We start from the raw sequence: 15,392 nt of genomic DNA, 5'->3' as shown, positions 1-15,392 counted from the left end.
TCTTACTGTTGGATTTTGTGCTTCATTTAGAAAGCCAAAAACACAGATACAGACACAGAATTCACTTCTTGTATTTCCATTGCGTTGCATTACATTGAGAAGCAGTAATTACTTGATGTAAACACGGACCTGACAGAGCTGCTTGGGACAGAATCTAAAGGCCTCACTACAGTAGTTTTACACATTATTACAAGTTTTCCTTTGGTATTGCCGTTTTTTTCCCATCTTTGAGAAACTTAAAGGTACCGAAAAATGAGCACTTGCTGGAAAACTTGTCAGTGGTGATGACATCATTCTGCAACAGTGGCTGTAACTAAAAAGTCCAAACAATGAGTCCTGTACTATCAATCCAAAGTGATTTTGTCATTTGTAACTAAAAGTAATGTCTCCAATGGTTTTACACTCAACACTGATCCCTCAAGGTTCTGTTTTAACAGGAAATGAATCCCATTTAAAAAGTAGGGATGTAATTCAATGGGATCTTTGAGAGCATCTGTGGAACATCTGGGAAATGCATTGTGACCAAGATAAAAAAAAGTTTAAGTAGTGGTTAAATGAAACATTTTCAGATTTTTCCAAAGCAAACAGTCCAGTTCCAGCTTTTGTGATGAGGAGTTTTGCTCCATTTTAAATGATTGTAAAGTGAATATATCGGTTGGACAAAACAAAGGCATTTGAAGACGCAAACTTGCATTCTTTGGAAAAGAAAATTGGCTTTTTTTTTCACTACACTCTGTTATTCTGTTTCACAAGATAATAATCAGCAGTTGAATCAATTATGAAACAATTGAAAAAAGGATGATGTTTAACAGACAAAAAAACACCAGGAGAACACTATATGCCTTCAGGTCCAGGACATTATACAGCAAGTGAAAGGGCAAGTAATTGCTGAGCTGAGCAGCAGCATGGAACGCCAAAATGACACAGCAATTAGAAAAGCTCAGAGTGTAATTAAGCTTAGGCACAATGTGCCCAAATATTCCCACTCGTGTCTTTTCACAAGGTCAACAACAGTGCAAAGTAATTGGCCGTGAGTAATGATTAAATAATGTACAACTAGAGTTAATCAGTGCAAAGACGCAACAAAAAGACCCTTGTAGATGGGCCGGAAAACGCCCAAGTGGCGTTGCATTCTCAATTTTTATTCTGCGTTTAGACTAATGTTTGCGGGGTGGGGGGGGTCTGCATGCATATGGTGACGCAAGTGTGTGAAATTCAATGTAGTGTGCATGCCAGGTGGCTAGGTGGTAGTGGGAAGTACTTCTGCACGACACCACCAAGTCTGCGCGCCTGAGTACAACCTTCCTTCTTTGTCTCTCTTCTCTTGTTTTGCGTTTTAGTACTTTTATGTAAGTTTTCAATGAAAGACTTATCCTTGTAACAAAAGTGTTTTTAGAGTGTAGTATTAGTACTTTTACTTAAGTAATGGGTCTAAATACTTCTTTCACAACTAGTCTTTTTTTCTCTCCATAAATCTCTCTCTTCTTTTTAAGTGTGAATCTTTCATAGCTCATTGCACACTCTTTTGGTTCACCAGGGAATCGCGTATCAACTTGTCTCTGCACACCTTAAAGAATGTGAAGAGGGAGAGAAGTAAAAAGAAGAAAAAAAAAACACAAATACTTTCCACCTCCTGCAGCTAAAGGGAAGAGGCCACGTGTCTCTGTTTCCCTATAGCCGCATGCCTCAACAGCACACCTCTTTATGGAGGAGAAGGAGAGTAAAGGAAAAGTATGAGGAAGATAGATTCCCCTGACTAAGGATGAGCCTTAATTCAGCCTGTAGCATTTCACCTCCTTTTAAAACCACTTCATGGGCTCACGTTGAGAGGAACTAGTGTGCAAAACCTGGGCTGACAAGCAAAGCATTGCTGTAAAATCCAGTCACCTCAAATTTCATAATCCAAGTAATGTTAAACTCCAACAGTAGAGTTTAATAAGGGAGACATTCATAGCCTGGATGCCAGCCAAACTTAGCCTTGCCCTCAACACATGAGGTTGGAACGCTCGGTCTGGACTTGATCCGTTGTGGTGCAACTATGCTCAAACCAGAGGTGTTCGGACAAATCAAATCGTCAGGGCGGGCTTTATAGGATGATGGACAGATGATCAACAGTAACGTAATCAACCAATTCATCAAAGAGCCCCTGGGTTGAATTGGTTTACAACCCAAGTGCTGGCGCTGGAGAACTGATGTGTAGATTCCTCCATCAAATATGTCAGAGAAGATATCGACAGCACATTTTAAAAGAGGAACGGAGAACCGCGATCAAGGTGATTTGTCGATCAGAAAGATGTTTTTGCCGTCCTTCCATACATCACATACTGCACTACTCTGATTGGTTGTAGGTGTATCCAATTGAGTGCAGAGGAATTTTTTTTTGGGTTGAAACACGCCTCATAATCACAACCCACTCCAGTAGAATCAGACTCATATTCTGACTAGAATCTCTCTATGTCCACATCAGGCTAGGACCTCCACCCTGAGACACTGTTAAACCACACATACACTCCCTAATGTCTAGGGTTGGGCATCGAGAACTAGTTCCAACTTGGAATTACAAAAATATCTATAATACACACACACACACACACACACACACACACACACATTAAAGCAACACACAAGAGCTTCAGAAAGTCTTTCTCACAGACTCCTACCTGATGCAACATTTACATTGGTACGTTTTGGTTTAAAAACAAATACCTTTTCCTACGTGCCCCCTCTCATCCCCTGCTCTAGCGTGCCCCCCTCCCATTCCCCCTGCTCTGGCCTTTCCGAGCCCCTAAACCCGAGACCTTTGGAAGCACTTCTGACCCGTTTTGGTTTGGACTTGGCGGGGTTATGTTGCAGTCTCAAAGACCTTTGGCAACACCGACACGGACGTCAATGTTTTGCAGCGTGATTGGTGGATAACATCTCATTCCTCTGAGACTAAGCTACAAGCGTTACCATGGCAACTACCAGCAACAATATACAAGAATGTTTATGCAATATTTGGGCTTGGGCGTGTTACTTTAAACAGAGATTAGTTCTTCTATTGGAGCTAAAAACAATTGCACGGAGTTTGCTTTTGTCTCAACACTCCAAAACTAGCAATGTAAATGTAGCATGAGTGGGTTAAAAAGTCATTCCATCTATTCTATCAGCCATCATCCATCTTGTAAACAAAAATGTGTGACTGTAGGATCATTTGCAAGACAAGGTGGGCAATGAGGAGCACAGGAGAAGGGCGCCTTATCCCATATGTGGTAATATGTTAAGCATGGTGCAGCTAAACAAGTGTGTATTCAGCCGACCAACCCTGGAGTGGGAAACAAAAGCACAAAGAAGAACAGGGGAGGTGGTCCAAAATGAAAAAAAAAAAAAATGGTAGACTGCACAGACATTGTCACCTGCTGTAGATTGTCTTCCAAATGACTGCCGGCAGTTTTCCATCAGCGGGTTTCTACTCTGGGGATGATGCAACGTGGAAAAACCGAGATTGCTGCGATTTATTCAATGGCCATGCAAATCTTTACTACTTTGTATTTGGCAAAATAAAAAATCTGTAACTGTTCCATTCATTATCCTAGATATAACGTTATATAATGCTATGGAGCCAAGCAAAACGTTTTAGTAATCAGAGCTTTTAGTAAACATGATGACATTCAAACGTTTCTTTTTATGTTCTGACAGAACTGAATACTGGCAGTTAAATAGGCCATTATAAACCTATATAAAAGGCCCAGTCAAGCAAAAGAAGGAAAATACCAAGATATACTGTGAAACCGCCAGAATCTTGAAAAATACCGTGGTATACATTTTTGGTCATACCGCCCAGCACTATGTTGGTGACATACAAAAAAAGCATTACACTACCACAGTGTATGGATCAATCCATAAGTGCTACAGATTCAGTAGGGGTGAAAAAAAGAAAAAGATAATCATTACAGCATAGTATCGCGATATTTTCTGTGGCAATACTGTATCGATACACAGAAGCCAAGTATGGATTATATTTTGTTATATATTGTATGTGTTGTCAGTTTCCCATTTTTTAGCAATAAAATTACAGTGTGATGAACAAACAGAGAAATTTATCTTCCTGTATCTTAAAAGTTTCCTTTTGGGGACATCAATTGAAATTGGGGATATATAAAATAATATTATTCACAATTACGACAATTATGTCGTATTGTGACTAAAGTATCGTGATTAAGTTGTATTATGAGGCCTCTGGTGATTACCACCCCTAAGATCAAGCAGAGATGCATTTATCTGTGCAATACAAAGCACACATCTCAATGTTTGGTGACAGACTCCTGACCTACAGTGGACCTGAAAAGTTGAATTCTTATAACAATATGTAGATTGTTTTTGTGTTCAAAAAAACAAAAGGGCAGTGAGAGAAATTGAAAGTACAATCTGATTTTTTTGCCCATGAAAGATGCAACAAACAACCTCCCCTCAGCTTCCTGTTCTCCAGACGTTAATTTTTTATCTGGGTGAAATTCACTGGTCCGTTTGATGTTTGGTTGATCTCTTAGGGGGTTTATTACAACTCGGATCATCCTGTCTATCAGTTAGGATAATGTTGTACTGTTCAAAATAACGGCTTGTTGCATTAACTTGGCAACATTGCAGGGTTTGGAGGTGCATGGACAGATTGTAACCAATCCAATGCCTTATTTGAACTTTACTTGGAGGTAAAAGTGAAAGAGGAGGAAGCTGGAATGTCTGTAATGTAATGTGTGATAATCCCTCATTGCACAGAAAACTATGCACTCGACTACAGTGAGAAGGGTTGGAGAGAGTTGGAACAGGAGAAGGACCAGATGTATCTTGCGCTACTCAATCACAAAATGGCCAGAATACTGTGAGCAGAAGGCCTTGCGCATAGAAGGTTTTGTCAAACTGATGACAAGCATTGTGTGATTTGACTTTGTGTTCACCCAGGTGTCCTAAAAATCTACTTTTCCTTGGGGAGAAAATAACAAAAAGAAAAACGCTTGCTTTTTTCTTTTCCGAACAACAGCCATTCACTGGGCCTGAACCTGTATTTCTCGTCTTGAATGCAAATGAGCAACACTGCTCATCACGTCTCTGGCTTCTCCAGACAGCAAACACCTGCTCAAATTCACATTCATCCTCTGAGGGATTTAAGTGCATTTTTCAGATAACTACAACAGCACGACATGAAGCAGATAATGTGCAATGATAGGCAGCATCGGTTATTGATTGTAAATCATCAAAAGGCAGAAGCAGAAGGAAGAGGAAAAGGAGCAGGAAGGGGAACAGGCCGGCAAGACTCCTAAAATAATCTACTAATCTAATCTGAGAAGGAATTATCCCAGGGGCACAGCCCAAACAGGAAGTGAAGGAGCTTGTGTAGTGCAGGAGAGGAGCGGACATTACACGTAGGAGAGCTGACAGGGTGCAGTTAATTACACAGCATGACTCTGCAGGTCCTTCTACTCACACTGTAATCTTTGTTCTTCTTCGTTTTCTCCCAATTCAATCACAGTGGATTTGGGAGCTGGTTTCTTCACTAGGTTTTACAGACAGATGGGTAGGCAGCAGGCAGACATTCACGGCTGCACAGCTGTTTAGACAAACAACCACAAAGGCCTTAGAGATAGTTGTGAATAGGGATGGAAACCGAATTCAACACTTTTTTGGCACCGCCCGAATGGACTCTAAATTATCCAGTCTGGGAAAAAAATGAATCATTCTATACCCAATTTCAATACCTACAGAGTCGATCTCATCAGCGTCAGGGAGCCAATAAGCGTGCAGCATGCTTCTACCAAGATCTAATAACGTTTGTGATTGGCTGTCTTAATGTTGCATGTCGTAGTGACACGCAGGAACGTAGTCGGAGCTGAAACATAAATAAAAAGATGTGTGCCTTAATGTGTAATGTTGGAATTTATTGTTTGTTTGATAAAACTGCTAATTGGGGGGGAAAAAGTATAGTTTAGAAACCGGTATTGGTATCGTTACAGAAAACTTTTAAACAATACCCATCCCTAGTTGTAAAACGGTACCTATGCAGTTTACGGTTCACCCATCCAACTATTACGCCACACTGAAAACTACCCATTATGCTGAGGAGTGAAGATTCAGCAAATACTTGTAATACTTGCCTAAACGTGTCTCAGCTGAATTGTGATTAAACTCCAGAAAAGGAAGCCTTGAGGTATGAAGAGAACATAGAAAAGGCTGAGAGAAAGTGAGACCATTCAGTTTGTTCAGGCCTGCAGAGTGAGGGTATGATGAACTGGTTTGACGTAGTTATATCATTTAGCGCAGGGATTGTCAATGACTGGGCTGCAAAGATGATATCTGACAAGAACTGACCATACATCCACTCCGATCCTACAGCAACTCCATCTAGTGAAGTAGAAGGCATCTTTTGAGTACTCGTAGATTCTGGATGTATGGACTGTATTTATATCGCCTCTTAATGACTACTCAAAGGCACCATTCACACACACACACACACACCAATGGGACAGCATTGGGAGCAACTTGGCATTCAGTGTCTTGGCCAAGTGTTAGGGCAGATCGGTGCATAAACTGTGTGGAGACTACTTGTGTAGCTTTTGGTCTAAAAAAAATGTTTCAAAAACATTAATAATGACATATCTTTTTAATTCTAGAGGTATGTCACTATCTAACATCACTGAACCTGAGTGTGTTAATGCCTTGCTCAATATGTGTACCTAATCATGTATTTAACTTCCGGTTTATTTATTAAAGAAAAACAAAACAAGCAGAAAAAGAAGCTTTGGTACACTATGTCACCTACAGCAGAAGAAGAACAAAGCTTAAGCTGGGATCATCCTGCCATTGATCCCCCAACCAGTTCATATTACTAGCGTTTACACACTGCTTTCTTTATCCTACGGATTCTGCCCTGATTGTAACAACAGTCTAACAGCCAGCTTGGAAGATATTATTGAGCTACATGTACAGTAGAAAAAAGGGTTAGGGGGGTAATTTGCTGAAGATGCAGTGGCCCACTGACATCAAGCCTTCAACTTGTGACACCCATAGGAAAGACAGTGTAAGCTCTGAGAAGAGAGTAGGGATTTGTAATTCAGGGTTATCCTTACTGTCAATCCCATCTCTACATTCCTATATTACATATTGCTTGTACTATATGTTCCATACCTGGGAAATGAAGGTAATTGTTAGGTTTGCAATGGTACGACAAAATGACAACACCACCTGAACTATCTGGTTAAATTATCTAAATAATCTACATGTTACGGATGATGACAGTAACAAATGAAATAAAGACTTCAGTAAAACAACTTCAATATATGTAGGCCTGCGTGATTCTGGGAAAAATATGAATCAAGATTTTTTAGCTTAGAATTGATATCACGATTCTCTGCCACGATTTTTTTCTCATGAAGTGTATTGCACACATGAACCATGACACAAAACAAATTGGCAGTACCAAACCGATTTTTTTTGGTATCTGGAGCACATTGTTTAGCAGGGAGAGCATTGCAGCGCTTGGGGCGCTTTAAGACCTATTTTATACAGTCTATGTTTAAAACTCACAGAAGAAAGTAGTAGCGTTTATGATGCAGTCGGCACGTAAAACGAATTGAGAACCAAAGTCATCTGAAAAATTTATATATATAATTTGAAATTATTTCCAAATTAAATCGCAAACAGGGCGAATTGAGATTGCAATTTTATGATTATTTGTGCAGGCCTAATTCAATACAACAAATAAGTCAATTGCGTTTGGACGGCAACTGATCCCTTTCATCCTCACTTAATCTGCCAAATATGTTTTGTCAATTCATTGACAATCAGTCTACAAGATGTGGAAAAATCACAACTTCTTAAAGCCCTTGGTGACGTCGTCAAATTTCTTGTTCTTGCCAAATAATTTAAACAATTCCAAATTATATTAAACAGAATGATAAAAATGCCTACATTTTGCAGAGCTACAACCATAACATGTTTTTACTTCAAAACTGACTAGAAAGATTTATCGTTATCAAAATAGTACTTGCTGATAGTCAGTCACCTGGTGAATATACAGACTAATTAGTTCAACTCTGAACTGTAGATGGATGGCTTCCGAACGGATGTTAAAAAATGCTCAAGAAAAGGGAAGATAAGAAAAAGACAAAAGAAGAAAATATCCAAAAATGTCAGGGAAATGCACAGTTTTCAGCTTTAACATAGAAACAGCTCCATGTAAAAGTCCTTGCTGTGAGGACCTGAGGCCCTTACAGCCTATGCCATTTGAACCAGTGATAAGCTAATTTCCCTTGGTTTTCACATTTCTTCAAATTTGGAAGTGAAGATGTTAATGTCCCTGACAGACTTATGTTCTAGAAAAAGGCACATTACGCAAGTAAATAGTGCTCGAATCAAAACATGTTTTAAAAACCTTAAAGTTGGGATTCTTCTCTTCTTCTCTCCATGTCTTTTTTAGTTCATCATATTCCCATCCAAACTAAGTAAACATCTTTTACTGTGAACTTTAGTGGGGGCAAAGTGCACACGTAATATACGCATATTATAGTGCACGCTGTCGTCAGCCAGACAAGCATGAGTACACACGAACAGGGCCACAAGAAAACCTTTATTTATACTGGACCCGGAGATTATATGGTGCAAACGGCTCTCTGTCATTTAGTGGCTGCTCAGGTACACATGGCGATTTGGAGGGGATTGATCTTAAAGAGAGAAAGAACCATGTTTGAAATACATTGAAAAAAGGAGCTTCTTCGTACGTATTAAGAACTGGGTCATGTTTACATAAAAATCTAATAGTACATCTTGTAAGAGGCAATAGGCCCGCACTTTCCTCCTTTATTGGTTTTGTGTACATTGTTTCTAAAGGTCCCATGGCATGAAAATGTCACTTTATGAGGGTTTTTAACATTAATATGAGTTCTCCCAGTCTGCCCATGGTCCCCCAGTGGCTAGAAATGGTGATAGGTCTAAACTGAGCCCTGGGTATCCATCTCTGTCTTTAAGAAAATGAAAGCTTGGATGGGCCAATCTGGAATCTTTCGCTTATGATGTCATAAGGGGAAAGGTTATCTCCCCTTTCTCTGCTTTGCCCGCCCAGAGAATTTGGCCCAACCATGAGAAAGAAAGAAACATCATGGCAAACAAGCAAAGCATGGCAGTTGATCAAGGCCACACACCCATCCTTCACCTTGCCCCCCTCTCTCCTCCTCAATAGCATTTAAAGCTACAGACTCAGAAATGGCAAAGCCTAAGGAAAGCTCATTGTGGGACCGGCTCTAGTGGCTGTAGATATGGTATTAGGGGACCACTATGTTCTATATAAAAGAGACTTCAGATATAGTATTAGGTACCACTAAGGTCTATATAAAAGAGACTTCAGATACAGTATTAGGGACCACTAAGGTCTATATAAAAGAGACTTCAGATACAGTATTAGGGACCACTAAGGTCTATATAAAAGAGACTTCAGATACAGTATTAGGGGACCACTAAGGTCTATATAAAAGAGACTTCAGATACAGTATTAGGGACCACTAAGGTCTATATAAAGAGACTTCAGATACAGTATTAGGGACCACTAAGGTCTATATAAAAGAGACTTCAGATACAGTATTAGGGACCACTAAGGTCTATGTAAAAGAGACTTCAGATACAGTATTAGGGACCACTAAGGTCTATGTAAAAGAGACTTCAGATACAGTATTAGGGGACCACGTAGGCCTATATAAAAGCATCCAGTATGTCATAGGACCTTTAAAGATGTACAGTGACAATTTTAAATGTCGTTTTTTTCTGAAATTTAAAAAAGAAAAAGGGAGATATAAAGGAAATAGGAGGAAGTGAGTAGCTGCAATAAAAACAAGGTGATGCAAGATGACAAAACAAACTATTATTTTAAGACACTAAAAGGTAACGGAGATTAAAGTTTACATATAGTTCAGTTTACAAAACAATGATTATTTTAGCTAGGAACACTTAATATGTCAAGTGTTAGTAATTTCAGCTGTGTAAAATAAAAGCTACATCATATCTGAAATCTAAATAAATAGTAATACCACAGAATACTTCATCACCACGCCTGGTTTTCTCTCCCATCATCACTGCTGCCCCGAGCTCGTCTCATACAGCCAGCTGTCCAAATAAATGTTACGTAGCCAGCGCTTATGTAATGAAGCATGGCAAGTGCTTAGCGCACCCTCCCAGCTATCCTGTTGCATGGCATCATCACTTCAAACGTCTCAAAGTGTGCAACTAAACCTTCCGTCTGTTCCTTCTGGCTGGACAGTAGCTGTGGCTCCAAAAATCAATGCTATGGATCACTGTGAGCACTCTGGGTGAATGAATGGGTAATAAACACAAGTCCTGTTCAAAGCTGGTAAACAAAAAGCTGCAAGGTCAGCTGCTGTGTGTGTGTGAGAGTGAGTGAGTGAGTGAGTGAAAATGAAAAACAACAGCAATACAAGGCTGAGAAGGTATAGTCACATCATCGCCGAGTGTGTATAACTTTAGGGATCAACACTCTCTGCTTAATGAAATTTAAAAGAGATAGCCCTTCATTCGAAGATAATTCTCTCAGAGTGAAACAAACAAAAAGAAAAAGAAAATGCCCAAAATGCCAGCTGGTTTGTGTGAATCAGTGTGCCTCTTATAACCCAGAAAGCTTTAGAATGAGTATGAGTCACTACGCAGTACATTACTGTTGATACAATAAACAGGAACGGATGTGCTGACTAAGCAAAACAATGTGCACCATAGCTGTATGAACACACCGAGTAAGAGGCATCTGGAGTTGACCGTTTCTGTATTTTTGCATGTCCCTGCTGTACACACGCACAGAGAAAGAAGTGCTCTTACCGTCTCATTCTGATCTGGGTACATGCTGCGCTGTGGCTGAGTCGCCGCTGCAGAGGAAAAAGTCGCGTAGCCGGCGGTGCGGACGAGTACTCTGATGATGCAGCAAAACACAGCAGTCTCTGCCTAGCCACAAACTCTGTGCCTGACTGACAAACCACCGTGGCGAAGCAGATAATGCCACTCTGTGGCCTGACACACACACACAAAAACACGCACACTGACTCTTATTCACTTACACGTTCTTACATAAACACAGAGAGAGAGAGAGAGAGACAGAGAGAGAGAGAGAGACAGACAAAGAGAGAGAGAGCTCAGTGATGCTCGCTCTCCCTGAGCTGCCACCCCCACACACACCCACACACACACACAGCTTGACCCGTCCCACCATAATACCACAACACAGAACGCCCCAGCTGAAGTGTGTACACAGATATCCAATTGAGGCTCCCAGAGGGATTAAGAAAAGCTTCAAAAGTGAGGAACATTGTGCCCCATTGACAGACACAGATACATGATGTATAAATGGTTTTTCAACTAAATTGTAAAAAAAGCTCTACATTATAAGGTGTATAGGTACTGCCATGTAAAAAAAAGGTTATACTGGGATCCAAGATTTTATCTATATTGCTGACCCATAGCTCAAAATATGTATTGCTTTGCAGTATTTGCCGTTTATGGAGCCCCTCTTTTTAAAACTGACTTCAGTGCAGGACAGGTGGCCCCGGGCTGGAAGAGGAGCAGGTGAATTTTGAATCAAGGCAAACAAACAAGGATATAGGAAGAAAGGGATTCAAAGTGAGGTTATCAAACGTGGCCTTACCCCTGCTCTGTTACATAAGAGCCAAACACACTGCCAAGCTGCCAGACCGCCTGAAGCTGCGCGTGCACGTGCGTCTGTCTGTGTGTCCCAGGTTGAGAACAGTACACAACAGTACTAAAAACCCCTCTGGGCCGGTTCCTAGCGGTCACTACCACGGTCCGCAGTACTCCCACGGAGACTTTCCATCTTAATCCCAAATGACCGGCTGTTTTTCCTGAAATGAGACATCTGCGAACTTCAAACTTCACACCGGGAAGTCATTTTGAAGCTCAAATTCCCTGAAAAACAACAGAATCCACAACAGAAACCGTGCGAGAACCGCACGTTAGACTTTGTCTTAAGAAATCAAGCAAACACGCATAAAATTCGTACTGGTTCCAGATTTTTTTGATGTATAGGATCGTCGATTTACTTCCGTGGGACGGTTTTCACCCAAAATAAGATGATTGAAGATGTCACATTGGGCTCTGGGAAAAATATCACAGTTTACTGACATTAAATTGACTAAACAATGACTGGGTTAATCAAGAAAATCCTCTGCACATGATAACAAAGAGCCCAAATCATTAGCTGCAGCCCTAATAAACACGGCATGTTATTGTGCTGAGAGTCATCTGGTGACCCAGATGTGAGAGGCTTTGTGACAGAAGGTCGCTAGTTGTAATCCACAAACAATCTGTTAGGAAACATGACGGAGTAAGATAAGAGGGGAAAGAAAGGATACAAACAGGCGGCTGAGGTTATCAAAAACACAACATACTGGAAAAGAGAGGTTGGGGGGACAGCAAGAGCAGTGAAGTCTGGGAAAAAGTTGTTTCATGTCAATGTCCGTCCCCTTCTTTCAACAGTTAGCATCAAGGTGCCCTTGAGCAAGGTATTTGATAACTGCATGGAAGCTGTTCAGTACTCCTTACCCTAACAGTAGAGGGAAAATGTGTAATCTGTTCCAGTGGTAACCTGAGGCAAAGCTCTTAAAAAAACAGACTGTGTGTGTGTGTGTGTGTGTGGGGGGGGCAATGAACAAATGACTGTGTGGATCAATGAATGACTTATTTTATGTGCTACAGACGTACATTAACGTGCACGGGTGGGTGTGTTCAACCACTTCATGCCCAAGAAGGAGTGGCAGTGTGAAGACATACACTTGCCAACTCAACATCCTGTGACACACACTGGGTAATCAGAGAAATCAGGAAGTGCTTCCTTCAATCAATCGTCCCGCAAAGAGTCATTAAGAGGTTTTTAGTTGATTACAGCTGTCATATGTACCATGGGAGTCGGCAGGGTGGAGTGGGTGTTAGCGACTGTTAGCGACGAAAACCCTACCCTAACTGATTTAAGAACCTCTTTGAGATGATCCTGGTTTTTGATTGCCAACTTTGAGGTCTTTAACAGTCTTTGAGGTCTTTTTTTGGGGGGGGGGGGGAAACCAGTTGAGTGTGATATAGAAAGCCTGCAGGAATACTCAGCTTGATTTGTGCCAGTTGTCATTGATATTCAACAAGCTAAGCTACTTGACTCTGATTGGCTAACAGCTAGCCGATGTGAGCCTGGCTATCAGCATCCTTTACCCAGCTCATGAATAGTAATGAGCTGAGGTAACATGACCTCAGACTGACCAGCTGTTGTGATTGGCCTGATTTCTCTTCTTAATTCTTTTCAGTGACTAGAGCTGACAGAGGAGGCAGCAGTTCATCTTCACATTCACCACATAACACAAGCACATAAGGACCTGACATATTTCAAAACATGCAAGTAAAAACGGTTTAGTGGCAGGGCACCTTGAATAAGAGTTTCTAAATGTAAGACGCACTGGAAACATCCAGAGACAGACAGAGGTTACCTCACAGCCTAAAGTTAATCATAAGGGAGTGGTGGGTAAACGTGTACAACTAACACTAATATGGTGAGCCAAGGTACCAAACTGCTAAAGGGCCTAGTCAAGAAACGTGTTGTACTTGCGTTAAATGACGTAATCAGTCTATGTATGATGTTAATATTACTAAAAGGACACAGAAAAGAAACATGTTTTACCTTAATCTGAGCTTTTTCTGTCGTTGCCTTTTTGGATAGACCTCAAATACACCATTTGAAGCTAGTGAACATCAATTAGGATATTGCGAGTTTAGAAAATGTTGCCTTTTTTTCGCCACACTAATATTAAAGTGCCCATATTTTGAGGGGAAAAAAATAACTTTGCCCAGCCCTAGCTTTAACCTAGTGCTCTTGTCATATGTTTAGCCATAACATGAGACAGACCTTCAGTCAAGCAGGTGGACTGAAATAGCAATACAGTGAGGTATCGGTATGATATGTGCACCTGTAACACCTGTTCATTTGTTGTTGTGGAAAGTTAAGTTTATTCTGGTTTTTCACCTGAATCAAGCAAAAGTGTTGCCGTTTGATTTTAGAAAAACTCAATTATATTGTCACATTTTGGTCATGAATGAACAACAACTACAGACTGCTGTTAAAGTCAATCAAGTGGGTGTTCACAACTACTAAGACATGATAACATGTTTTACAGAAGAATTTTGTAACACACCACATTACACGAGGCTTGGCATTAGTGTATTATTCCCCATCTGAAGAGCCTGTGTTTATGCTAAATCGGGGACTACGTTTCTTCGTATTTACTACACCAGCTACAACACCAAAGATGAAGATAAGCCTTCAGATGACAGGGGGGAAACAGTCCGGTTGAGCAGCCAACATTTGACATTTGACGGTGCAAGTCCTTTTTTTGTGCCATAACTATTATGTGAAGTGAGGTTAGAGGTCATGGTCTAAACAGTGTTTATCAAATGGGGGTACATGTACCCCTAGGGGTACTTTGGAGGACTGCAGGAGGTACGTGAGATATTTACCAACATTTTTTATGGTTACAAAGCTGTTGTCCAGAGCATTGTTCCTCTTTATATAGGCTTTTTTTTCCTACCAAAAATCTGATACATGTGTGTATATATATTCTTTGGACCTATTATTGCCTTCCTTCCTTCCTTCTACTTTTTACACGTTTCTCGCTTTTTTTGAAGTTACTGGTATGTAACTGTTTTTGAAGTTTTTGGTACTATTTTGGACCTATTCTTGCCTTACTTCCTTCCTTCTTTCTATCATCTTGTTCCAAGATTTTGTCTCCTTTTCTCGTTAGCATATAAATGTATTTTTTAAATCGCATGGCTGTTGTTTAGTAAATCTATCGCTGACAGCGCTGTACTTTTTCTCTTTAGATAGAATTCTTATTCTACCTAAAATGATTAGTGCCGATCAGGGTGTACTTGGCTTCAATGCCTATTAGAAAAAAAGTTTGAGAACCACTAGTCTCTAGCATGCTTAGTGCTGTTGGATTATTATGATCCTGGAGGAAGAGTGAGTGATGAAAAGCAGATTGAATGAAGGCGGTGCAGCGAAGCAGCAAATTAAAGCACACAGACCTTGACAGCCATTATCAGTGGCTAGAGGGAAACATCTGCTTCGGTGGATACAGTGTCCAATCCGCCGCGACTAGGGGCTTTAACATGCACCGTATGCATGTAAGTATCAAGTTATGTCTCAGCTGGTAACTTTAACATTTTCCAACTAAGGATCGATGGCTGTCAGAAGGAACTCAATACCAGTGTTGGCTGTTTTTCAAACATGACAGCACCATTTCTTTTATGACTTCATCTGCTTTGGATGCAGTGGGTGGTACTAAATGGGGTAAGAAGTGGGGGGGGGGGGGGGG

At 40.6% G+C, this 15,392-nt stretch overlaps 1 protein-coding gene across 14 annotated transcripts in view; it reads right to left on the bottom strand.

The window, feature by feature from the left end:
* Positions 1-15,392, bottom strand: part of LOC117954139 (rho GTPase-activating protein 12-like) — a 71,254-nt gene that overhangs the window by 37,778 nt on the left and 18,084 nt on the right. Inside the window, exon 1 of one of the 14 annotated variants that reach the window (XM_034887691.1) lies at positions 10,849-11,110. The exons of the other annotated variants lie outside the window; for them this stretch is intronic. Within the exon in view, the coding sequence (XP_034743582.1) occupies positions 10,849-10,872 (24 nt within the window). The 5' untranslated portion in view covers positions 10,873-11,110. Of the gene's footprint in view, positions 1-10,848; positions 11,111-15,392 lie in introns of those variants that run through there. 14 annotated transcript variants of the gene reach the window in all.

The sequence above is a fragment of the Etheostoma cragini genome, chromosome 12, assembly GCF_013103735.1.
Source record: "Etheostoma cragini isolate CJK2018 chromosome 12, CSU_Ecrag_1.0, whole genome shotgun sequence".
Lineage (NCBI taxonomy): Eukaryota > Metazoa > Chordata > Actinopteri > Perciformes > Percidae > Etheostoma > Etheostoma cragini.
Note: the sequence above shows the minus strand (reverse complement) of the source record. Positions and strands in the feature narration are given on the sequence as shown.